Source organism: Schistocerca serialis, unplaced genomic scaffold, assembly GCF_023864345.2.
Source record: "Schistocerca serialis cubense isolate TAMUIC-IGC-003099 unplaced genomic scaffold, iqSchSeri2.2 HiC_scaffold_1362, whole genome shotgun sequence".
NCBI classification, from domain to species: Eukaryota; Metazoa; Arthropoda; class Insecta; order Orthoptera; family Acrididae; genus Schistocerca; species Schistocerca serialis.
In genome coordinates this window covers 41821430-41848680 of record NW_026047583.1, presented here as the reverse complement: position 1 = coordinate 41848680, position 27251 = coordinate 41821430, and the positions used below count along the sequence as shown (strand labels likewise).

Below are 27251 nucleotides of genomic sequence, written 5' to 3'. Positions count from 1 at the left end.
TGGGACATATTTTGCACTGGAGTTAACCACAAGGGAATGACCCATGGGGTGCATTCGGAGTAGGTTTGGAATAGGGACGGATAAGTATATTCTGTAAACTGCGTGGGCAGTAGAACACTGCACGATGTGAACAGGATACTGTCTGTCAATAAGGTTTTATCGAGCTAGTCCACAGACAGATCTGCTGTGTCATCTCCTGAAACACCAGTAAACCTGTTAACCAGCCACCGACCAGCACTCCTCTGATCTGCTAGTATCACCTTGGCCTTGAAAAGATCAACAAAAAGCTCAACCACACCCTTCACCAGGTTTTCAACTACCTCTCATTACACCCTGAGATGAGGGACATTGTACCTTAAATCATACCCACATCAACCAAAGTAGTGGTTTGCCAAGCACCAGACCAACAGAATATCCTTGCCATACAGCTCCCAATCCTGCACCCCATGGGTCATTTCCTTCTGGTCAACACAGGAGCAAGACACTTCCATACACCAACCCACCATCCACCACCTCGTACTGCAGTCATTGTAATGTTCTGATATAGGCTAGACGAAGTGTATGAGAACTTTAGGGGAGTTTCAGGTGAGACATAGTTTTCGAGCAGTCAGGAGCAAATGCCGAAAGACAAACATCCAGTGATAGCAGGTAGCTCCTTGGGTCAGCACCAAACACTGTCACAGGGAGCACCTACAAGTGGTGTGGATTTTGCGACTCTTGGAGGATACTTGTAGGAGACTCAAACAATCGAAAAGTCAGGATGGAATGAAGACAATATTATGAAAAGGATAATTGCTACTCACCATATAGCAATGATGCTGGGTCAAAGATGTGGACAACAAAACAACTTTGCGACAGTCTTTTTGTTGTGCCTATCTGACTCGGCATCTCCACTATATGGTGAGTAGCAACTATCCTTTCACAATATTATAGGAGACTCAAGGAATTCTAGAGTTTCATAACAATCAATTACTTTATTCCAACTTAACTACTACACTGAAGACCATTTATAAACATAGATGAGAGAGAACAGAAGAAGAATCACCCAGTGCTTCATTAAGTACAAACATTTGAGAGCAACATTAAAAGTGAGAAAACAGACTTAAATTGGACATTACCCAAGGTTGGTGTTGAGCAACACGTAATCCCAACACTCTGACTGACAAATACTTGGAATACGAAAACCTGAGGCTTTAGAAAGTATTCTGACAGCACAATGTTTCTGCAGCCACCCCACTAACACTACTGGAATGTCACAGTCATTTGCCAGTCTAACATGGGGCTTTTCTCCTTCATGGTGCCTCCAACCAACTCCATTTTGCATCCTTCCCCTTCTTCTTCTCTGCTGGATGACTGCTTCTAGCATTCAGACTAACAAGCTGTACATTTGGTAGCAACAGCATCCAGCTGAAAGCTAAACATCACTGCCCTTCTTAGTACGGTAAGGAACAACAGTGTTTTACATCGCCATGCTTCACCCTGCAGACGCAGGCTTCTATCTCATGAGCAGAGGCCTCTACTTCAGCAGTTTTCTTCATTTTCCCTCTCAATCTAACTTCTGTGAAACTACTGATGCGGCTATTCTTAGGTGTAATGGTCATTCTTGCTGCATGTGCTAAGAAATGCCTGTTTATGATTATCGCCTACTTACAACAACATGTAGATGGTTGTGGAGATACTAATTAGTTCTCTTTATCATGACTTATACCCTGGGACAGCTGTCCAAGCATTTGCAGTTCGTAAGTTTCCTCCATTACTATTTCCCTAGAGTAACCTAAAAGCTACGATTTACGCCTGTACCTACAGTGTGTCTCTGGTTTCTTGCCTCGGAGCACTCTTGCTGACTCTCAACAGTCTCAAGCTTAACAGTGAATGATTCAATAAGTTGTTAATATATGACAGCATTTCCTTTCCAATGGCCAATGGCCTTGCCACACTGATAATACTGGTTCCCATCAGATGACTGAAGTTAAGTGCTGTCAGGCTTGGCTAGCACTTGGGATGTTGGTAAGCGGGATGCACTCAGCCGTTGAGACAACCACGTAAGGAGCTACTTCATTGAGAAGTAGTAGTTACGGTCACAAAAACTAACAATGGCCAGAACAGCAGTGGGCTGACCACATGCCCCTCCACAACCACATCCCGTGACGCCTATAACCTGCTGTGGCAATCACTTGATACCATTTGGGCCCCCCAGGGCCCATCCAGACAGAGAATTTCCTACCCAATAAAAGGCAAGGTCATGTGTAAAATCCGAAAAGTTTACATCAGCTATGCTGCAATTACTCTGCAGCATGCTATGTGGGCATGACAAGTAACCAATTGTCTACTTGCATGAGTGGCCATCGTCAAACTGTGGCAGTCTGCAAACTTGATCATCCAGTTCCCGAACATGCTGTGTACCACAGCACAAATGACTTCAACAGCTGCTTCAGTAACTGCGCAAATGGATTCCCCTACCAGAATAGTTTCTCTGAACTACATAGGCGGGACTTCCCTCTCCAACACATCCTGCACTCACGCAATTCCTCTGATCTAAACCTCCGTTAATCAGTTCCTCATTACCTTTTCCCTTCTCCCTTCTGTCCTCACCACTCCTTTTCACTCCAGATCATGTACTGTCTTCTCCCAGCACTCTCCCCCCACCCCCAGAGGTGGCATGCATTCTCTCTCTCTCTCTCTCCCCCCCCCCTCCCTTCTACCCTTTTCCATCCTTCCTCCTTCCTTCCTGTCTCCCTCTTCATCTCTACCTTCCTCTCCCTTCCTCCCATCCCTTTCAACCCCACTTCCTTTCTCTATCTCTTACAAACTCTACCCTCTGAATTTCTTTTGTCTTGTTGTGCAGACACTGAGTCATCTGTCGAAAGACCTCCTTCACACTATCCTACTAACCCCTCAGTTCTAGTGCATTCTTCTCTCCTCCCTCCCCACCACCATCTGCGCAGGCAAGTGCTCTCAATAAGCGATAATCAACAGCCAGTCTCACTGCAGGAATGTGGTTGGGTGTCTGTCTGCCTAAATATGTGTACTTTTTCTAGAGAAAGCGTAAGAGCTCGAAAGCTAATATGAATACTGTTTTCTACCGCATGTTTCTATATGCCACACCTCACTCCACTGGTTTCTCTTATATTATACTGTTGTTTAGATCTAGCAAGTACACATTAAAAAGGGTTTGAGCCCATTCCTCGAGCCAATATGACATTTAAAGTTACATGCAGCAGTTTAAATAATAAAATGTGTATTAAATAAAACACTCATACTCAAATGTTTACAAGGAAGTAATCAGTTTATTTTAACTTCGAGTCTCTACTTACCCCACCATCTATTATGTATAATCCTTTGTCTTTCTTCACAATATTGCAGTGAGACCTTGACACATACATTGATAGGCAATTGATTTCATTATATCGTGCCCTTCCAACTCTGTACTGTAAACAGAATTTCAAACTGTTATCATATCTGTGTTACATGATATGGAGTATGTGAACTTACACTACATCTTACTTGTTGAACATGTTATACTTGTTGGATAATAGATGAGAAGCAAATATGCCTAAAATGATTGGAGTTATAAATAAAGATGTTTTTGGTTAAAATGAAAGCATGTACTGGAGATGTTACGGTAATAAAACAGTGAGACCACATGACCTAGAGAGAGACGTAAACAAATAAGAATTGTTTCTTCTCTGTAACATCTGAGATTTATAACGAGGTGCACATTTATAAGGAACTATTATAACATCTATTATTTTTGCTTATATAAGGTTCCAACTGTTTGAAGAATAAATTATGACTTCTCAATTAGATATTTTAGCTGTTGTTCTTGTTGTTGTTGTTATCTTCATTCTGAAATATGTCACAATTTTGTACAATAATAGAGAAGCAGATGTGCCTAAACAGAATGGAGCTTTAAATGAGGATACATTTGCTGAAAATAAAACCATATTTACAGAACTTGCTAATAGTGATAAAAGGGCAGGATCATGTGACACACAGAGCTATGTAAACAAATACGAAATGTTTCTTCTCTGTAACATTGGGGATTTATATTGTTACAGCTATTATTTTTGCTCATGTATAAGGCTCCCCACTGTTTCAAGAAAATTCCAACTTGACAATTAGGAGCAGCTGCAAAAGTTACAAAGTGTAACATAAAACAAACAAGGTATCTGGCCTTGTAAGTAAGATATGGACATAATGTTGAAGGAAATCACGAGTTTACACAGCACACAACATTGTCTTCACTGATAATGATAAAATATTTTGATAAGCTAGATGTTAAAATGATTAAAATAAACAAATACGCCAGGATGTAAAGATCACGATAAAAAGAAAAAGCTTAGCATTGCATGAAACTCTCTCTCTCTCTCTCTCTCTCTCTCTCTCTCTCTCTCTCTCTCTCTCTCTCTCTGTCTTGTAAATTCTTGATTGCCTTCATCATGGTGTCCATATTCTACCTACTAGGTCCAATGGCCTATTTGTTTTTTCTTATACTTCATAACTTTTGTTGCTGCTGATTGTGAAGTTAGGATTATTTTTTGAAACAATTGGAGCCTTAAGTGAGCAAAAATAATGAGTGCAATAATGGGTCCCTATAAACGTCCACCATGTTATAAGTCCCCGATGTCAATGAGAAGAAACAGTTCTTATTTCTTTACAAATCTCTCGGAGTCACAAGGTCTCACTCTTTTATCCCTACAGCATGTCCTGCAAATACATTCTCATTTTTAGCAAAAACACCCTAATTTAGAATTCCAACCTGTATACATTTGTATGTGTGGCAATGAACATCAGACAAAACAGAGATGAGCTAAGCACACTGAAAAACATTAAAGCATCAGCTTTGAAAGACTGAGAAATCAATCAGGCAAAATACAGTTTTAAAAAGAGATCCACAGCAGCTGCATCAACCATAAAAAAAAAGAAAAATATAAAGAAAGAAAGAAAGAAAAATAAAGAAAGAAAGAAAGGAAAGAAAGAAAAGATGTGATCTCCGTTTATCACAATTCCCTTGTCTGTTGTCTGAAAACAGAATGCACCCAGTAAAATGTAATGCACTAACTGTAGAGGGAGAACAAGGCTTGTATACAGTAAGCAGATTGAAGTGGATATAGGTTGCAGTGGTAATGCAAAGATGAAGAGGCTTGCACAAGGTGGTCCATGTGGAGAGCTACATCAAACCAGTCTGAAGATACATCATCTTCATCAAATCATCATCATTGTCAACAACAATTAAAACATAAATAGACAGACCAAGGCTACTGTATTTTCTCTGTCTGAGTGTGCAGATGATATTACATCATGGCAGCAGTATATCTACATGCACACCATAAGCTGGGTGTTCCCAAGTTAGATGACAACCAGCATCCATGTGAAAGTGGAAGTGTCTTTTTCATGACAAGTTATGCAGATTATCATCATCTTGCCTTTCGCTGCTGTGGGTGTGTATACATGCCCTGCTACATTGCTGCTCAGGTGAATAAAGAGCTAGTTGTGTTTCACAGGAACGATGTTTTCTGAACCCATGTTGACTGTGTGTCAATAGGCATAGTGTTGTGGAAAACGGTGGACAGCATACTGCACATGTTTTGCCCCAGTCACATGGAAATTAATAATACGATTTGATTTTTATTGATGCTTTTTATGTGCTTTTTTGCTTCTGGACAATTAAAAACCGATGTGATTGATCCTTTTTATGCGGTTTTTGGCTTCAGGACAATTAAAAACCGATGTGACTGATACTTTTTATGTGGTTTTATGCCTCAGAACAATTAAAAACCCATGTGAGTGATGCTTTTTATGCGGTTTTGACCTCAGGACATTAAAAATAGATTTTTACCATCTTATGAGATATGACCTTGCCATGGTGGATGGGCTTACTTAACTAACAGTATCACAACTGTACACCCATGCACACTGAGTAGTACAGTTTGTTTAAAGTCAAACATACACCTTAGGTATCGTTGTATGATTCATTCTTCATTTTTAGTTGACCACTATTAAATCATGATGCTTACAGCGCCCTCTTTTGCTACATTTTGTAACTATTTGTTTTTCTTCTGCCATAAGTTTTCCCCCTTCTCCGATAATATTCCATATCAATTTGAAGTTATTCTGACCAGTGGTTTTATTTCTACAGTGGTTTGAAAGTTGAACTTTAATTATAATGTCTCTGTATTTTTAATTATTTCTAGTTCATATTCCACATCATGGTCTCTATCCCATCTCCTTGGATTATCATTAACATAAAATTAGGTAGAAGCAGAAAGTGTGAAAAAGCTATCTATGATGTTAATGTTACTTAACACAAATTTAATCTTTCATTTTGTTGTCACAATGCTACAAAGGCCAGTTCCCCTGCTCTTGGTAATCAGAAGCCCATACCTGGCTCTAAAGCTGGGTTTCTACTGGCATGAATTTCTTACAAGTAGATCCCCTGCTACCACTCCCATAATTCAACATACGTGTGGAAACATGCAATTTGCATGTTGTTATACCAACTAACACCTAACTTTTGAAAGTTAAGTGGCGTTCTACCTCCTCCACCATCATCTACAAGTTTCAGCAACTATGATTAGTGGATCTGCTCTCATTCTACTCTGATTCATTCAACAGCACAGATCTAGAATTGTTTGTTTATTTACGTGAAAAGTTAGTATCATACCAAAATAATGTGCTTGTTCTTCAACTAAGTTAATGAATACCTTCTAAAGTGACAAAATATTCTTAAACTATGTGACAGGGACATCTTTTTAACATTCAACAACTCTTTATAATCATTTATTTGTATCAGAGTAACATATCATCTTTCAAAGCGACGAAATGATTAAACAGTATCGTTACTGGCAGAATGGACTTGTCGAAGTTCATATTACAGCAGAACACTCAATACTGTAAAGGTGTTTTTTATTTCAGTATAGTGATAATAAGGTCTTGCTTTAGTCATTGAGTGTAAGTATTATGGCGAAATAGAAGTTTATTTTTAACTTTAGAGAATTAAAACTACTCTTGTCCATCATTAAAATCCTATGCAAATATGACAGTGTTCATATTGGCGCTGTTACTGAGTGATTACTTTTCTCCACAGCTTTATAAATTCTGATTACAAAATAAGTGCTGCACCAGTGAAACAAACATATACAAATATTGCAGTGACATCAGTTTGCCAGATGTGTCAGTGTTACTTCTAATTTAATGTGAGGTGGCATGACAGCTTGCATACGTGTACTAGATCTTGCTACAGAGCCACAAATATAGCTCAAAAAAGATTTCAAAATTGATGTTACTCATTCAAAAATGATTTTAAAATGAATGCTGTCTCAAGCAGATAACTTCCTCATTAGCATACTGGATGTTCCCAAGTGATTGCTACAAGATGTTCACTCCCATACCCAACTTTAATAAAAAAAATATGACCTTTTAAGTTGAAAAAACTTTTTGAGTATCCCATTCATCAAAAAAACAAAGTTCATTGTATATTTTATTTTTAGTTTCAGAAATGTTGATGTGCGAAATCAGATGATTGTTTTTATACACACTGTTTATAATTCACTAGGTCTCAGTGTGGTTTCAGGCCCCAATGGTTCATATTCAAAGATGTGAAAATGTTATTTCTTTCGTGCAAGCTTCTTTTGAATCAAAAACATCTACTGAAGGCACTCTAGCTGATCTGATTAATGTATTTGATTTAGTAAACTGGAGATACCAAGGCATTATGGCATCCACGACTTGGAACCTTTGCCTAAGGATCAATTCTTCAGTCACTGTCATTTGCAATGTTTGTTAATGATCTTCAGAGTAATTTGTCATGTATACCTGTACATGATGCAGATGACACAATGACTGCAAATTCTGGAAAAGATGTGAACAAACTGAAACTACAAAACGGTGAGTCCTTCAAGTTATCAAATACTTGGTTTAATGCCAATGAATATCTGGTAAACTACTTGGCATGTATATGGATGCAGATTTTATCTGTTGAGTAAACTACATAAATGTCTTTCTGAAAAACTGTACCTTTGTTCATATTGTGCATTCTTTCACTTTTATATAAGATTTGGTTTTGTTGGGTGGGGTGATTCTCCTGGAGAAAAAAAATGTAGCAGAAGTAGAGCATTAGCTGTTTCCATAACTGAAACATCTTGTGGGCCTAATTCCAAACAGTAAATTGTATTAATAGTTACATGTCTCTTCATACAGAGTTGTCCCTTTGCTTTAAAAGAAAACCACCACCAGTATAGCCTAAGGCAGCCTGTGCACAAACATAATACTTATCAAATATTAAAAACAGATACACAAACAACTAGAGAAAACGCAGTGTAGTTACAAGTGTCTAGTTACAAGACGTTTTAGTATATTACCTTCATAGGTACCACAGGTCTCACTAAAGTGGCTGAAAGAGAAGGTCTATCTTAAACTTGAAGAATATGAGAATTGTGTAGCGGTTGATCTTAATTAATAATTAATTAACAAAGTTTACAGCTTCCACCACCTGAGGAGGTGCAGTGGGGAATTAGTCCACATTAAAGAAGAATTACATGATTGTCAGAACACTCAATAAAGAAGTAGATCAGAAATTGAAATAATGGCCGTAATCTAAACATACTGTCTCACAAAAGGGAAAACACTTCATCCTGACAACTCATTGAAGAGCCCAGACTACTTCTGTGCTGTAAATCTGAATAAGAAAAATAAACAGAAACCCAGGAAAAAATAACGATTTTGAAGGGGGTTTCATCGAAAAATATTGTTGTTGTTCTTAACTATGTGACCAATAGTTGAGATTATAGTAGCACACGAGCCATTACCAGCAATTCAATAAAGAAACTTTAGAATACCTGCTTGGTTGATGAGAAATTATTAAAGCCATCAACTCTGCTGTTGAAGAATGAGTGGGAAGATCGTCAATCACAATTTCTAAGGACTAAAACTGTTTCACTGGTTCCACAACTATGTCATAGAATTGAGAAGCAATGGAGTCCACCTGGCACAGCGATCCAGCTCGCCATCAGTGTCCGCTACACACCATGCTGCACAGCAACTGTGATGAGCTGTACTTAATTCATACTACTTTTTTGTGACAGTAGTACCTACCGTGAAATAATTTAAAAGTGTCTACATCCAAAAACAGAGACGTTGAACGAAATATATATACGCCAGCTTGACAGTTCATGGGGTCGCGGGTAAATATTCAAATGGTCATTTCTTTTGTTATGTAGTTATGAATAAGCACTTAAATTTTGTGTGCATGCGTTACACCTTCCTTTGATATTTACAAGAGCCTGGAAACTACTTTTGCAGTCTGGCAGAAAGTAGTGGAGAACATACTGAGCATAATTTCCAGTCTGCAAGTCCAGATTCCTCTTTATGCTCACTGAAAGAAAATGTGCCTCTTTGCTGTTTACTCAGCAGGATCAGGAACTACGACTATTAGTAAAACTTTTGAGTTTTAACTGATTGCTATATTCTGTAAAAGTTCACATGTACAAAATATAATAATATCCCTGATAATAATAATAATAATAATAATAATAATAATAATAATAATGGTAACGACACTGCTAGCCAACTGGAAAATGATTTAAATCCAAATAGAGGTGTTTTGCAGGATATGCTTCCTGCAACCACCCTAGAAGGAAAACAAAGACAGAGGATGAGATGGTCAGATGAAGTTAATCGGTTATTACCAAGCAACAAACCTAGGAACCAACACAACTGGATACAGATCACAAGTATACACAACATTTATTACCAGATACCCAGAATTAAAATTTTTAACAGAACAACGACTAGCTGATCAGATCTGTGTAATAATAAAAAATAACAGGATACCCCAGTCAGAATTAGAAAACATCAAACAACAAGTACAACAAATACTGGAACAAAATAATGTGCAATCAGAAGAAGAAGAAGAAAATACAGTAATGGACTCAAACATCCCAGAGCAAACAAACAAAGAACAACACACACCAATTAAACAATTAGAGGAAAACGAAATCTTAAGACAGCCAACAGAACAAGCACAAATAGAACACGAAGTGACACAGATGTTAGATATAGAAGAAAAATTTCAGCTAACATATATAGAATACAAAGACACAAATACAGACATTAGACCATTCTTGCATAGACCACCAAATAACCCACAAGTCGAAACAACAATAAAAACTATCAACACAATCATACACAACAAAACAAATGAAAACACAACTATGGAAGAGTTACAACTACTGGTTTATATAGGAGCACTCACTACACTAAATATACACACTAGGCAGAGATCAGAACCAACAAACACACAGAAGAAACCCACAGAACCAGCATGGCAACACAGGCTACAGATCAAAATAGGAAAACTGAGAAAAGACATCGGACAGCTAACACAATTTATAAGAAATGAAATCTCGGAAAGAAAACGAAAAAGGTTGAGTAAAATCTCACAACAAGAAGCGACAGAGCAATTAGACGAAAAGAAGCAGAAATTACAAGCATTAGCCAAACGACTCAGAAGATACAAAAAAAGTGAAAATAGAAGGAAACAAAACCAAACATTCAACACAAACCAAAAGAAATTTTACCAGACAATAGATAACACACATTAAAATAAACAATCCACCAAACATAACAGACATGGAACACTTCTGGAGCAACATATGGTCAAACCCGGTACAACATAACAGGCATGCACGATGGATACAAGCAGAAACATACACATACAAAATGATACCACAAATGCCTGAAGTGATAATTTTGCAACATGAAGTCACCCAAGCAATTAATTCTACCCACAATTGGAAAGCCCCTGGAAATGATAAAATAGCAAATTTCTGGTTAAAGAAGTTCACCTCAATTCATTCACATCTAACTAAATTATTTAACAGTTACATTGCAGACCCATACACATTCCCTGATACACTTACACACGGAATAACATATCTGAAACCTAAAGATCAAGCAGACACAGCGAACCCAGCTAAATATCGGCCCATAACATGCCTACCAACAATATACAAAATATTAACTTCAGTCATTAAACAGAAATTAATGACACATACAACACAGAACTAAATTATAAATGAAGAACAAAAAGGCTGTTGCAAAGGAGCACGAGGGTGTAAAGAGCAACTGATAATAGATGCAGAGGTGACATATCAAGCTAAAACTAAACAAAGATCGCTACACTACGCATACATTGTTTACCAAAAAGCTTTTGATAGTGTACCCCACTCATGGTTACCACAAATATTGGAACTATACAAAGTAGATCCTAAATTGATACAGTTCCTAAACATGGTAATGAAAAATTGGAAAACCACACTTAATATCCAAACAAATTCAAATAATACCACATCACAGCCAATACAGATTAAGCGTGGAATATACCAAGGAGACTCATTAAGTCCTTTCTGGTTCTGCCTTGCTCTAAACCCACTATCCAACATGCTAAATAATACAAATTATGGATACAATATTACTGGAACATACCCACACAAAATCACACATTTGCTATACATGGGTGATCTAAAACTACTGGCAGCAACAAATCAACAACTCAATCAATTACTAAAGATAACAGAAGGATTCAGCAATGATATAAGTATGGCTTTTGGAACAGACAAATGTAAGAAAAATAGCATAGTCAAGGGAAAACACACTAAACAAGAAGATTACATATTGGATAACCACAGCGACTGCATAGAAGCGATGGAAAAAACGGATGCCTATAAATATCTAGGATACAGACAAAAAATAGGAATAGGTAATACAAATATTAAAGAAGAACTAAAAGAAAAATATAGACAAAGACTAACAAAAATACTGAAAACAGAATTGACAGCAAGAAACAAGACAAAAGATATAAATACTTATGCTATACCAATATTGACCTACTCATTTGGAGTAGTGAAATGGAGTAACACAGACCTAGAAGCACTCAATACACTTACACGATCACAATGCCACAAATATAGAATACATCATATACATTCAGCAACAGAAAGATTCACATTAAGCAGAAAGGAAGAAGGAAGGGGATTTATCGACATAAAAAACCTACATTATGGACAGGTAGACAATTTAAGAAATTTCTTTCTAGAACGAGCAGAAACTAGCAAAATACACAAGGCAATCACTCATATAAATACATCGGCTACACCACTGCAATTTCATAACCACTTCTACAACCCTTTAGATCACATAACATCAACAGATACGAAGAAAGTAAATTGGAAAAAGAAAACACTTCATGGCAAGCACCCGTATCATCTAACACAGCCACACATTGATCAAGACGCATCCAACACATGGCTAAGAAAAGGCAATATATACAGTGAGACAGAAGGATTCATGATTGCAATACAGGATCAAACAATAAACACCAGGTATTACAGCAAGCATATTATTAAAGATCCCAATACCACAACGGATAAATGCAGACTTTGTAAACAACAAATAGAAACAGTAGATCACATCACAAGTGGATGTACAATACTAGCAAATACAGAATACCCCAGAAGACATGACAATGTCACAAAAATAATACATCAACAGCTTGCCTTACAACATAAACTTTTAAAACAACACGTTCCTACATACAAGTATACACCACAAAATGTACTGGAGAATGATGAATACAAATTATACTGGAACAGAACCATTATAACAAATAAAACAACGCCACATAACAAACCTGACATCATACTCACCAATAAAAAGAAGAAATTAACACAACTAATCGAAATATCCATACCCAATACAACAAATATACAAAAGAAAACAGGAGAAAAAATTGAAAAATACATCCAACTGGCTGAGGAAGTCAAAGACATGTGGCATCAGGATAAAGTTGACATCATACCAATTATACTATCAACTACACGAGTCATACCACACAATATCCACCACTACATCAATGCAATACAGCTACATCCAAACATATATATACAACTACAGAAATCCGTAATTATTGATACATGTTCAATTACCCGAAAGTTCCTAAATGCAATATAACACATACCGTACAGTTAAAAGCAAGTGACGCTTGATCAAGGTCCGCGTCACTCCATTTTTAACCGGACTTAACGTCTGAGAAAGTGAAGGAAATAATAATAATAATAATAATAATAATAATCGTTTCAGAAACAGCACTATTAACAGTGCAGAGATGACCACTGTGGGAACTTCCAAGTAAAATGGTATATCATCCTGATTTCTAATCACCAAAAGTTACTTCCTTGCCAATATAGCGGAAAAATAACTTCCTCACTTGCCACGTGGTTTTGTCAGCATTGTGGGCGACACACAGTTACTTCTGTGAAATTTAAGGGAACCAGGATAGTGGAATATCTTCACAGGTTCACTTCCAGCTTTTATGGAAAATCGCATTCAACTCTGCCAAGCTCTGACGTCGTCCAAGACACCAGGCAAGCAGGCATTTGACTGACATGAACATATTGATATCCTGGTTCAAAGTGTCTCTCCTAACTGCCTCTCAGGCCATATTTATATATGGCCACAGTGGACCACCAAAGGGAACATCTGCTATCAGTCGTCCTAGGGACAGGGTCAGAATCTAAAAGGCCCATTTCTCGGACACGTATTAATTAATAATAATTGTTTAACAATTTGTAATCTTCTCAATTTGTATATAAATAGAATTAAGTTTGGTTTAGTTATTAAAATGTTTTAGCTGGCTACAATTTTTTAAAGCGGAATAGACAGTAGAACATGACCTCTGAACTGCCTTTTTAAGATTCCTTGTTCTCATAGTTATTTATGAACTGTCCCGAAACTTGCTATAGCTGTATTACTGCACTATTGCAATCGCGTACTGTAAGTACAACTTTCTATTACAAATACAAATGATAATCAATTATGAGTAAGGACTTCATTTCAAATTTGGTTTTTAGTAAATAATTTGAAAACCAAAAGAGGTAACTTATTGGTGCTACATATAGAAGAAGTTTACATCTTACTGAGGATGTTTCTAAGTCTAGTATTTACAGCCTTTAATTTTTCATAAAAACCCAAATAACTTTTGATTGTGATGTACATGATGTGCATTTGTATATTATGACCAGTTTTTAGCTCTCTAGTTCTATTATTTAGTGCCACTATTTTTTCTTAAGGTCGTATATTTTGCCTGACATATGAAGGGCTTATTTCAGTAGTATAATTGAATATTTCTGGTATCTCAACTGCAGATTTTTCAGCGCTCATTTAATTTTAGGACTCTGCATCTCAGAATGAACAAAAATGTACTTGTACGACTATTGAAATAAGCCCTTCATATTCATTTGATCATTCTGAGACCTTAAAATGTTAAAAATAATATACTTAAGCCTACACTGATCAAGTTTGGAGCATTTATTTTAGATTTAATGTCACAATTATATTATGGTGTAATCCTTTGTATGTTAAGCACAGATGTTATGATGATGTGACATTGGTAGTAGTGAATTGGAGTAAACCCCTGCACACTAGCTTTCCCCTATGCCTCTTATAACGATACAGCACTTGTTTAGCCTCAAGTTAGCAGCAGTAGAATATTAGGTGCAAACTCGTTATGGTTTTACCATATGCCAATATGAGATGGAAGAGCTATTCAAGATTTTTGCAGAATTAAAATCTTACTTTAATAATAAATTGGATACTACTTATGCAAATATTGAAACTGGAGGTATTAAGTTAAACCCAGAGGCAGATGTACATTCTACATGTTTTTAAAGATATTTTATAAGTCCCTGCTTAAGTGTTGTGATGAATCCAAAAAACTGATTTTTCCCTGAGTTATTTGGAAGAGGATGATGCTAAATGAGGAACTGGTCATTCGAAGAATTCCCTTCTTGGAATGATTTTCAGGAAATGTTTAAGAAGTACTGGTTGTCCAGCACACAGGAAAAGTTAATGCTAGAGTTATTTGGCCCAAAATATTATAGTAATAGTTGGCATCCTGGTAGTTATAAGAAATACAGAATGTCCCAAAATAATGTATACATTCTTTGAAACTGAACATCTCTTTAATGAAAGGGGTTAGAAATACAATTTTAGTGGTACTAGGTGCCTCATGGCCCGACTTAAGATGGTAAATGTTCAAAGTGGTGTCTGTCCATCGCAATACACTATCGACAAAGACTTACAACTGAGCGACATGCCAATGTTATTGTTTCCAACGGAATAGCAGCACAGACTTGTTTAATTTGCTCTCTAAGGTCATCCAGTGTGTGTTGTCTCACAGTGTAAACTGTATTCTTGAGAGTACCCCAAAGAAAGAAGTCTAGAGGAGTTAAATCTGGAGATTGAGTGGGATACTCCACACTCCATCTTCGTCCTATCCATGTGGTACGGAATGTATGATTGAGAAATGTCTTCACATCCAGGTGAAAGTGAGGTGGCGCCCCATCCTGTTGAAAGTAATAATCTTCCATTCCAGACACAACGCTAAGACCAGGAGTTATCATTTACAACATTTCCAAGTACGAGTCACCCGTGACAGTGTTGTTGAAGAAGTACAGCCTGATTAACACTCTAGAAGACAGACCACACCAGACTGTTACTCCTAGTAGATTAACATGCCTTTGCTCAGTTACGTATGGATTCTCCCTGGCCCAGTACACGCAATTATGGTTGTTAATTGCTCCATCAAGTTCAAACGTCGCATCATCTGACCAAATAATTCGATCTTGGAAAAATTGCTCTTCTTCACATCTGTTAATGTGCCACTCACAAAATTCGCTTCGCCTATCAGGATCATCCTCGTTAAGAGCATGGAGAAGTCTTGGAATGTAAGGCTTAAAGTTCTGAGATGGCAAAATTGCAAATCTGCTTCTGCAGATCCCAGTCCCATGAGAGCATTGCCTCACATATCTCTTCAGGGATCGTGTGTATGCCTGGATTACTGCATCAAAACCCTCGTTGTCTGTTGAACTTTTCTTTCGTCCGCTATTTCTCTTCTTCTCATTCTGCACTGTTTCTTCGATTTCAAACTTATCTCTGATTATTAGAATTGTTACTCTTGTTGGTGGTGGTATTCCAAATTCAGCTCTCCAATGTCTCCAATTTTTCCCGAGGACATGCAGCTTTACTGTATGATTAAATGATGATGGCGTCCTCTTGGGTAAAATATACCGGAGGTAAAATAGTCCCCCATTCAGATCTCCAGGTGGGGACTACTCAAGAGGATGTCGTTATCAGGAGAAAGAAAACTGGCGTTCTACGGATCGGAGTGTGGAATGTCAGATCCCTTAATCGGGCAGGTAGGTTAGAAAATTTAAAAAGGGAAATGGATAGGTTAAAGTTAGATATAGTGGGAATTAGTGAAGTTCGGTGGCAGGAGGAACAAGACTTTTGGTCAGGTGATTACAGGGTTATAAATGCAAAATCAAATAGGGGTAATGCAGGAGTAGGTTTAATAATGAATAAAAAAATAGGAATGCGGATTAGCTACTACAAACAGCATAGTGAACGCATTATTGTCGCCAAGATAGACACAAAGCCCATGCCTACTACAGTAGTACAAGTTTATACGCCAACTAGCTCTGCAGATGATGAAGAAATAGATGAAACGTATGACGAGATAAAAGAAATTATTCAGGTAGTGAAGGGAAACGAAAATTTAATAGTCATGGGTGACTGGAACTCGTCAGTAGGAAAAGGGAGAGAAGGAAACATAGTAGGTGAATATGGATTGGGGGGAAGAAATGAAAGAGGAGGCCGCCTTGTAGAATTTTTGCACAGAGCATGACTTAATCATAGCCAACACTTGGTTCAAGAACCATATAAGAAGGTTGCATACCTGGAAGAATCGCGGAGATACTAAAAGGTATCAGATAGATTATATAATGGTAAGACAGAGATTTAGGAACCTGGTTTTAAATTGTAAGACATTTCCAGGGGCAGATGTGGATTCTGACCACAATCTATCGGTTATGAACTGCAGATTGAAACTGAAGAAACTGCAAAAAGGTGGGAATTTAAGGAGATGGGACCTGGATAAACTGAAAGAACCAGAGGTTGTACAGAGTTTCAGAGCATAAGGGAACAATTGACAGGAATGGGGGAAAGAAATACAGTAGAAGAAGAATGGGTAGCTCTGAGGGATGAAGTAGTGAAGGCAGCAGACGATCAAGTAGGTAAAAAGACGAGGGCTAATAGAAATCCTTGGGTAACAGAAGAAATATTGAATTTAATTGATGAAAGGAGAAAATATAAAAATGCAGTAAATCAAGCAGGCAAAAAGGAATACAAACGTCTCAAAAATGAGATCGACAGGAAATGCAAAATGGCTAAGCAGGGATGGCTAGAGGACAAATGTAAGGATGTAGAGGCTTGTCTCACTAGGGGTAAGATAGATACTGCCTACAGGAAAATTCAAGAGACCTTTGGAGAGAAGAGAACCACTTGTATGAATATCAAGAGCTCAGATGTCAACCCAGTTCTAAGTAATGAAGGGAAGGCAGAAAAGTGGAAGGAGTATATAGAGGGTTTATACAAGGGCGATGTACTTGAGGACAATACTATGGAAATGGAAGAGGATGTACATGATGATGAAATGGGAGATATGATTTTGCGTGAAGAGTTTGACAGAGCACTGAAAGACCTGAGTCGAAACAAGGACCCCGGTGTAGACAACATTCCATTAGAACTACTGACAACCTTGGGAGAGCCAGTCCTGACAAAACTCTACCATCTGGTGAGCAAGATGTATGAGACAGGCAAAATACCCTCAGACTTCAAGAAGAATATAATAATTCCAATCCCAAAGAAAGCAGGTGTTGACAGATGTGAAAATTACCGAACTATCAGTTTAATAAGTCACAGCTGCAAAATACTAATGCGAATTCTTTACAGACGAATGGAAAAACTGGTAGAAGCAGACCTCGGGGAAGATCAGTTTGGATTCCGTAGAAACGTTGGAACACGCAAGGCAATACTAACCTTACGACTTATCTTAGAAGAAAGATTAAGAAAAGGAAAACCTACATTTCTAGCATTTGTAGACTTAGAGAAGGCTTTTGACAATGTTAACGGGAATACTCTCTTTCAAATTCTGAAGGTGGCAGGGGTCAAATACAGGGAGCGAAGGGCTATTTACAATTTGTACAGAAACCAGATGGCAGTTATAAGAGTCGAGCGGCATGAAAGGGAAGCAATGGTTGGGAAAGGAGTGAGACAGGGTTGTAGCCTCTCCCCAATGTTATTCAATCTGTATATTGAGCAAGCAGTAAAGGAAACAAAAGAAAAATTCGGGGAAGGTATTAAAATTCATGGAGAAGAAGTAAAAACTTTGAGGTTCGCCGATGACATTGTAATTCTGTCAGAGACAGCAAAGGACTTGGAAGAGCAGTTGAACGGAATGGACAGTGTCTTGAAAGGAGGATATAAGATGAACATCAACAAAAGCAAAACGAGGATAATGGAATGTAGTCAAATTAAATCGGGTGATGCTGAGGGAATTAGATTAGGAAATAAGACACTTAAAGTAGTAAAGGAGTTTTGCTATTTGGGGAGTAAAATAACTGATGATGGTCAAAGTAGAGAGGATATAAAATGTAGACTGGCAATGGCAAGGAAATCGTTTCTGAAGAAGAGAAATTTGTTAACGTCGAGTATAGATTTAAGTGTCAGGAAGTCATTTCTGAAAGTATTTGTATGGAGTATAGCCATGTATGGAAGTGAAACATGGACAATAACTAGTTTGGACAAGAAGAGAATAGAAGCTTTCGAAATGTGGTGCTGCAGAAGAATGCTAAAGATAAGGTGGGTAGATCATGTAACTAATGAGGAGGTATTGAATAAGATTGGGGAGAAGAGAAGTTTGTGGCACAACTTGACTAGAAGAAGGGATCGGTTGGTAGGACATGTTTTGAGGCATGAAGGGATCACAAATTTAGCATTGGAGGGCAGCGTGGAGGGTAAAAATCGTAGAGGGAGACCAAGAGATGAATACGTTAAGCAGATTCAGAAGGATGTAGGTTGCAGTAGGTACTGGGAGATGAAGAAACTTGCACAGGATAGAGTAGCATGGAGAGCTGCATCAAACCAGTCTCAGGACTGAAGACCACAACAACAACAACAACATGTCAGCATACGACACTCACATTCTCTGTTTTCCAGTAACACTATAGCATCCATTTCCTTTGTTCAAACGATAACGCCATGTTCGCTGACAATCCTGAAACAGAAGAAATCATTGTTATGTTTTTCACCGCCTTCTTAATTATTACCCATAGAAATTGTACTTCTGTCTCCTGTAATTAACGATATTCTCTGTTTCAAAGAGCGTATACATTATTTTGGGACACCCTGTATATTGAGTGGTAGCTAAAAAGCTCAAAATACGTGGACAATCCTATAGAGGACAGCCTGTAACTAAAGTGTTGGTGCAGAGGATACCTTACTATGTCAAGAAAGATATATAATATTTTAGCAGATGACGGCAAACTGTTTATTGACATTTATCAAAGGTATTGATATACTGAACAAAGAATGAGGAGACTACGCACAAGGTGACAACTGCCAACCAGACAATAATGAAGAGAAAGGTATCCACACACATTTTAATGAAAAAGTAATACGAAGTATTGTGAAGTAAGGATGTGGAATAATAATAGGAGAAATAATCAAGGAAGTAACGAGGCATAGACAATTCATTCTAGTAATGTAAACAACATCATCAGGAACTAGGTTGACACTTAGTGTGGTGGCTGATGTGAAGGTATCTCCAGCAGCTGTCGCTCCCATCAGCCACCGTGCCGAGTGTCAAATTGTTGTGTGAACAGTAATGTAAGTACTAATATGCTGATTGACTGGAGAACACCCTGCAGTTTGTTGTTCACTTTATTGATCAGATGAACACGAGCTCAATGCAACTCACTTTGCTTGTGTTGCACAATAGACAGGGTGTCACACAGTTGAGTACCATCAGCTTACAGTCATGTGATGCCTTTTGATACCACTGGAAAGTTGGCGTTGTTTTGCAAACTCACATCACCAGTTTTGTAAAGGGCTCGTCGATACTGTTGTGGAGGCCGAGTTGCCACCGTGTTACGGCAGGCCGAGTTTGAGAGTTTGTGGAATGGCTTCTGGTGCAGTACACCGCTAAGACAATTTGTCCCTGCCACTATTACACAACTGTGCCCCAGGGTCAGGTGACAGGATAGGTGAATGAAGGTTCAACAACACTCCAACAAATTAGCAACAAAGTCACACAAATGAGTTAAAAAGGTTTACTTGTCTTTGTGACTTGTTGAATGATTAAGTCTGCAATACTGCATGTAATATAAGACAAAAGAGGCCCTCAATGGCTAAGTGCAAATGATTGAAGGTAAACTTCACAGTACATAGCAAATGAAATTTTTACAAGAACTGTCTGTTCACTTTTAAGAATTCACTAAATGACGTTCCCTGTCCAAGTCAGCCCTGGACGATGATCTATAAACAAGTGGGCGAGAGCTGCTCTTCTATCGTCCGAGCGGGCTTCTTTCCGTTGTCGTCTGGTCATTGGCAGACGGTAATCGGTCAGCAATTGGCTGAGGCGAGGTCGATATCTTTACCCTCAGCGCCATGGAGGTAAGAATAAGGGGAGATGGCGCTACGTATCCCAGCCGTACTACATTTTGAAGCCATGGGGGCGTGGCTCACTGCCATGACACTCTGACCAAAACATTGTCAGTGTGCTATAGCGCTGCGTGTATTACAGTCGCTAATTGCACCATCATCAGATTGGTTGTTTCAAAGTTTTTGTTTAAAATAAAATCTCGTATAGGCGAAATTCAGCATTTCTTCTGATTAAAAATAGTTTTTAATGTAATATTACGAACAGCTAGCCTTCAATGTAAACGATACAATGTTGTTAATTCAGTAATAAACGTGTATCACAAACTAAATAATAGAAACTGAAAACTAAGTTAGCTATACCCTCCCTCCAAAAACCCATAAATACATCTTGTTTGTAATACACGCTGGGACATTTCAGTTACGTTACACTACTGGGAAACACTCTTCATTACCACCAATATTTACTGAAATGAGGTACATAGAATGGCAAATCTACACAGTGTCCTGTTTAGGACAGTTAATGTAGTGTTAGCTTTTAATTTGGTACATCATGAAGACAAAGTGAGTTACTCAACACTTTGATTATCGACGATACGTACGTATTATACTGAAATGTGAACTTGAAAACTAAGAATTTAATTCTTTGAATTAACATACCTTTTGCAAATGTTTTGGGTGTGTAGGGAAAACTGATGGTACAGCATTTTCTCGGAGCCTTACTGTTGAAACGGAAGTTCGGTCTATGCCCTCTTCTCGGAAATGCTGAGAACATATAGTGCTCCATTTTGACGCACACCAATTCTTCCTCCTCACGGCATTCTCCCACAGAGCTTTCCGACTTTCATTTTTAGGAAATCTACAGGAGAAAAACACGCTATAGTACAAGTACCGATGTAGCACACGTTCATTCACAATGAAGTTGTAAACTCACACTTAACGAGACAACTTACACATGAAATGTTATTCCCTTCGATTTCGCATCACAATCAGAAAGATTCGTACATCCGAACACCACACAAGTCACCATAATAGCGCAAAATCCTTCCAAAAGTGAGCGACAAGCCTATGCACACAAGTTTACAGCAGCAATGTTTTGGTCGGATTGAGATGGCTACCCTCGGCTTCACATAACTTCACAGCTGTGACATCACGGCGTCTCCCTCTATTCTTACCTCCATGCTCAGGGCCGACAGTGGCGCAGGTGGAACTCGCGCAAGTGGAGAGTCTCTATGGCACTGGCACCAGCTCGCATCTTTGCACCTGTGTCTTGTTCGGATGACACAGCGCGTTGATGTATGTCAAGTTTAGAGACAACGTATCTGTAAAGAACTCTTTGGCAGTTCTGATAGCACTTTATTAATCACTATCAGGCTCAGAAAAGATCGTCTTGTTTTGGTGTAATAGTTACAGTAATACTCAACAACATTAACCCAAGAACCTCATTGTGTAAGTACAAGCTGAGGGGGAAATGGAGGGAAGCTCCCTGTTCTTTAATTTTTGTACTCTTAGTGGAGCTTTCACATAGATTTTCTTGCTAGAGGAGATCGGTTGGCTCACATCAGTGCAATTTAATTTCACCTCTTCTACAGCTCTGTACAATGCGTGTGCAAGGCAAGTGATGTGTGCCACACTGGGATAGAGACTCTGAAGTCTGTAGGCTGCTACAGCCATGTATGAAGCACCATTTATTGGTCTCTATTCACACCAACAGTGACAGTAGCTTCATTGAGTTGTCAAACGCAAAGGCAGTTGTCGAGCTGTTTATTCTGCTGAGAGCTTCACACCCTTAGGAGAAACATTTCTCCAGGTCCGTCAACTTTAAGGACACCAACAAAAGTATTTACAATTTAACCCCTATCCAAATTGGTGATTTCCGATAGACGCCCTAATCTCTTGGTCAACAACTTTAGTTCGTATTTTGTCGAGCACTTCCTCGTAGCACACAGATAAATAGTCGTTTCTCAGCGTAGCTTCATCTGGAACTGGATTTATTTTGTACTTCAAGAACTGTCTGAAGCGGGGATTCTTCAGCTTCTCCAATAGGACATTGCAAGACACCACCATCTTAAACAAGTTCTTGCACCTCTGAAGATGGACATGTCTACTCAAATAACAGCGTTCGTCTGCTGTCCTTCTCAGCACTTATCTTCGTGCAGCTACTGTGTTTGGAGGTGTTGCAGTGTTTTTACACGTTAAAGCCATTTCCCCCATTAACCTTAACTTCATATAGTTTATAAAATAATATTTCCTTGTCATTGCTGAAGAATTTCTCCCCTGGTTTCGTCGAATAGGACTAAGTTTGTATTCAAACTGAATGGGGCGACTACTTGTGCTATGTTTATTGCACCAGAAGCCACCCTTGTTGGCTTCGAGAATGTTTTGTAGACTCTGTGCAACAATCTTTATATCAGTGAACGGACTACATAATGTGTTACACTGCTTGTCTACTATAAACCCGATAAATAAATCTTTGTAGTAATTGTGTTTAATTGTGACAACATTACCTCAAACATTGTCATGTGAGTAAAATTTTCGTGTTTATATTCTTGTGTACTTAAAAATACGACAAACATTTGGATTTCTGGAAAAAAATTTGGTCGAAATATGATTCATTATGGAAAAAGTTGTCCGAAATTTGACCTATTACTAAAAAAGATATAAACATAATTTTTGCTACATTAAAGCTTTGTGGATGAATTGCTGTAAAATTCACCCTAAAGTTCAGGAAAAAGATTTGACACTAAGATCCATGCCAAACTAATAATAGAATAGTAGGCCCTCATTCAGAGAAGACAGTAATCCTCACATGGTTGAGACCTATTCTTGAGTAGTTGTTTAAAGAAGGAAAAGTAACAGCTAAGGGAGAACATTGTAAACCAATAGTAGTGAGTGACATTTTTGGAAATAAAGTTGATGTTCACCTATATTCTGTGCATAAAATATCATTAATCTTACACCATGGCTAGCGCTAATGAGGAAGAAATATTGTTGCCTCCTAGTACCAGTAATGGGAGTGTGTGTTACCGGAACCCCCTGTAATAAAGGGAAGCAAATTAAAAAAGAAACATGACTACCAGTTACGATTAAAAAGTGGAACTTCCATCAAACATTGTTGCTAGTGCCATAGATCCTGTTAGGATAAGATTGGTTACTTGATAATTATTATCGATTGGATTTCAACCAGAAAATATTTGTGTGGAAAATAGGTAAAAAGGTAGCTAGCATAGCTTTCCAAAGTAATCCATTGAAATCTAAGCAAGGCCCATCATCAGAGGAGCATATTCATTTAGTTGTGTTTACTGATATTATTGCAACAGATGAAAATAAACAAGAAAAAGAAGGGAAGTATTAAATCAAGAGGAGTTGGCATTAAATTGATAGCAAGAGAATCACCTGTAGTGCCAGAAGAACAGAAATCTTAATTAGAAGGTATTCTGTTAAAACATAAAGATGTGGTCACAGATAACTTGGGACTAATGAAGGAATACTTCTGTAAGTTTAAAGTAAAAGATGACACAGTTTTTTTCCTTTCGCAAGTCGTATCCACTGCCAATAAACCTTCGAATTGCAGTGAGAGATGAAATATGAAAGGAGATAGACAGCAACATAACTCAATGTATTTTTAGGGTCTGTTGTGGGTACTTAAGAGACTTGTGGTAGGTGTTCATTTAGTTTTAGATTCATGATCACTCCATAAACACAAAGAGACAGAAAGGGTTAGAACCCTGAGTACAGAAGTGATGTTATCTAACTTTGATGAAGCAGAATTTCATATTTCCATAGATTTCATGGAAGGATACTGGCAGGTAGCATTACATGACCACTCAAGGCCATACACAGCCTTCTTATTTGAAAGAAAATCTTTTCAGTTTAAAGTAAATGCCATGGAAGTATTACAATTCGCCTTGGGTTGTGAGCTGTACCAAGGAGAATGGAATCCAGGAGAAGGTGATCACAGAACAACAGCTTTCATTAGTTGAAGTCTTGGCAAGCATGATTGAATTACTCCATTACCGAATTGGACATTCCTGTGTCAGTTTTCATTCCTGCTCAATATTTATTAGGGAGGGAATTAGTGCAAGAATTAATAATGTATGTCAATGATATATTAATAGTCTACAAGACTTGGGAAGACTGTTGACAATTATTGATATATATTTTGAGGTGACTGGAAGAAAAAGGGTTACTAATAAAAGTTTCTAAAACATACTTTTGGTGACAAGAGTTGACTTTTTGGGACACAGTGTGAGAATAATGGGAATACAACTATGTCCAGAAAGAATGTAAGTTATAAAAGACTGTCCAGAGACTAGAAATATTAAGCATCTATGATCACTTAGATTTGGCTGGATTCTATAGGAGCTTTGTAAGAGGCTAGGCTATGAAAGATGCTCATTTATCGAACTTATTGAAATAGAAAACTATCTGGAACTGTGATGAAAGTACAAAAGAAGACTTTAGCAATATTAAGCAAGCTAAAGCAAAAGCATGGAAATAAGACAAGTCACTATTTCGCACTGACTATGAACTTCACTACATAATAGATGAGAATAAATATTTTATGAGTAATATCTAGATAAGTATGCATGAGAAGATAGCATTTACTATTAAGGAATTACTCATTACTCACAGAAGTCACCATAATTTACCACAGCCCACATTTAAAAAGAACAAGAGATCAGAAGAGACATCAGAACTGAATAGATTCTCTCTTACATGCATAGCCATCACCACATAGAGAGATGGTAATAAATGGCAAGAATATCCAGATTACATTCTAAGTCCAAAAAGGCTACTCTGTAAAAGGAACAACATATATTTTGTCAAGGACAACCTTGTTCTGTAAGTTCTAAGCTTTTCGATCTCTGATAGTGGCAGGAGCTGAAGTGGTGTAATAAATGAAGAAAATTTTAATATCGGTCTAGACGACTTTACTCAAAATAATGTTTCTTGCTCATGCTGAGTTGAACAAAGAGTAGTATATTTAAGAGACAGTAGTATATTTAAGAGAAAGCTCAGTAATAAGGTATGGGTTCAAAATACAATAGAATTAAGGTAACTAAAGTTATAAGAGGGAAGACGAGAAAGTAGCAGTTTAGTGGGAGTGATGTAATAATGAACAGGCTATGATACGCATATATACATGAATTATATTATGAATAGTGCAGGTGGGATAAAGGGAGTATTACTTAAGTTTAAATGGAGGAAAAATGGAGGCATATATATAGGGCCAATACAGCTATAAAATTTGAATGGTCTTTATGAAGGATTTTTCTGTAGGAGGAGGAGTATTTATGGGTTTCTGCAGAAGTAGGATACTATTAGCTTTGAGGATTACTATAAAGTTGCAAAATACAGGAACGAACCTGAGTTTTGTGGTCTAATTCTTATACTCATTTCAGAAATGGATAACTAGGACAGAATTGTCTTAACTTTGTGTGCTGCTCTTAACACAGAAAGTAGGAAGTTAACGAGTTCACTACACTAGTTGTTCTCAACATTTATTACATTTGATTGTTTGGAATTGACAGATTAATATATAAACTCCGAAAAGCTCGAAGTGTCTATGGAAAACTATAATTTGCTGTCAGAACTGAATGGATACATCCAACGACTTGGGATGTTTGCATGTTTCACAACTATTCCTTAGAATTTTTTGTACTTTTCTCATGGTTAGCAGTACCTTTGTTTGTTAGGAGCTTTTTACGAGGGGAATTTTTACTTATTTTCGATGGTTAAATCACATGATTTAGTTTATACACATTTTTAGGGAATGTTAGCTTAACTTAGAATAAGTAGGTTAACTGCCTGCTTACCTTATCCTACTTGAAGGATGTGTAGAGGAAATAAGAAATGAGGCTCCTAAGCCTATGTTTCCTCACAAGTTTAGTTGGTAATCCAGATGAAGATACAACTATGATCAATTCATAATAGGAATTAATAATTACTCCATGTCCAGTCAGCATGACTAGGCTACGAATACTCCCTGTGTCTGAATAGACCATTGATAATTAAAACAGAGGTACAGCTGGTTTACCAGCCACCATTGTGGCTGGTCCACATACATAGAGAAATAGAGACAATGAAAAAATAATATATGGTCATAACATTTTAAGACTATAACTTACTTCAAGAATTCAAATTCCTATTGAAGAATGGTTACTTTGCACCAGTGTTTATCCGACCTCAAGCAAAGTATTTGAGATCAGATACATTGAAATGATAAATTTTTACTGAGTCTTTGTAAGTAATCCACAAGTAATCATTAAGTAACGTTAGGGCTATGTCATGAGTAAAGATGTTTTGAAATGGAATTATATGAAATATTACTTAGTTCAAATACCATAAGTAAAGGGTTTTTATTTTACAAAGTTTTAACAATTTTCGTTTCTGAAGACAAATGTACAATCTGAACTAGCAGTATTATTTATTTCTCTACGTCCTGTGGTTGTGATGACATCATTTACATACACAAAAAGGTGACATACAGTATAACATACCACTTGGGTAAGGCAATGTGTTGCACAATGTCTACCAGGCCGACAAATGATGAGTATCATAGTGAGCATACCGGTTTTTTATAAGTTTGTTGTTCTAGAATAGCATGTTGTTTGGAAGTTTATGACTGTCTGTGCATGTACATGGGTAAGGATGGGCGCCACATGTCTGCAAGGTGGAATGACGGCAGCTGCTTT

At 37.6% G+C, this 27251-nt stretch overlaps 1 protein-coding gene across 3 annotated transcripts in view; it reads right to left on the bottom strand.

Annotated features, from left to right (window-relative positions):
* The window catches only part of LOC126440344 (molybdenum cofactor biosynthesis protein 1-like), a 205336-nt gene extending 181220 nt beyond the window's left edge, over positions 1 to 24116 (bottom strand). Inside the window, exons 1-3 of one of the 3 annotated variants that reach the window (XM_050090632.1) lie at positions 21507 to 24116; positions 21214 to 21412; positions 3315 to 3428 (exon numbers count right to left, since the gene is read on the bottom strand). In XM_050090632.1, coding sequence (XP_049946589.1) covers positions 3315 to 3428; positions 21214 to 21412; positions 21507 to 21583 — 390 coding nt within the window. In that variant the 5' untranslated portion in view covers positions 21584 to 24116. Of the gene's footprint in view, positions 1 to 3314; positions 3429 to 19097; positions 19172 to 21213; positions 21413 to 21506 lie in introns of those variants that run through there. The other 2 variants (XM_050090634.1, XM_050090633.1) reach the window with 2 other exon arrangements.
* Positions 24117 to 27251: the final 3135 nt, after the last annotated feature.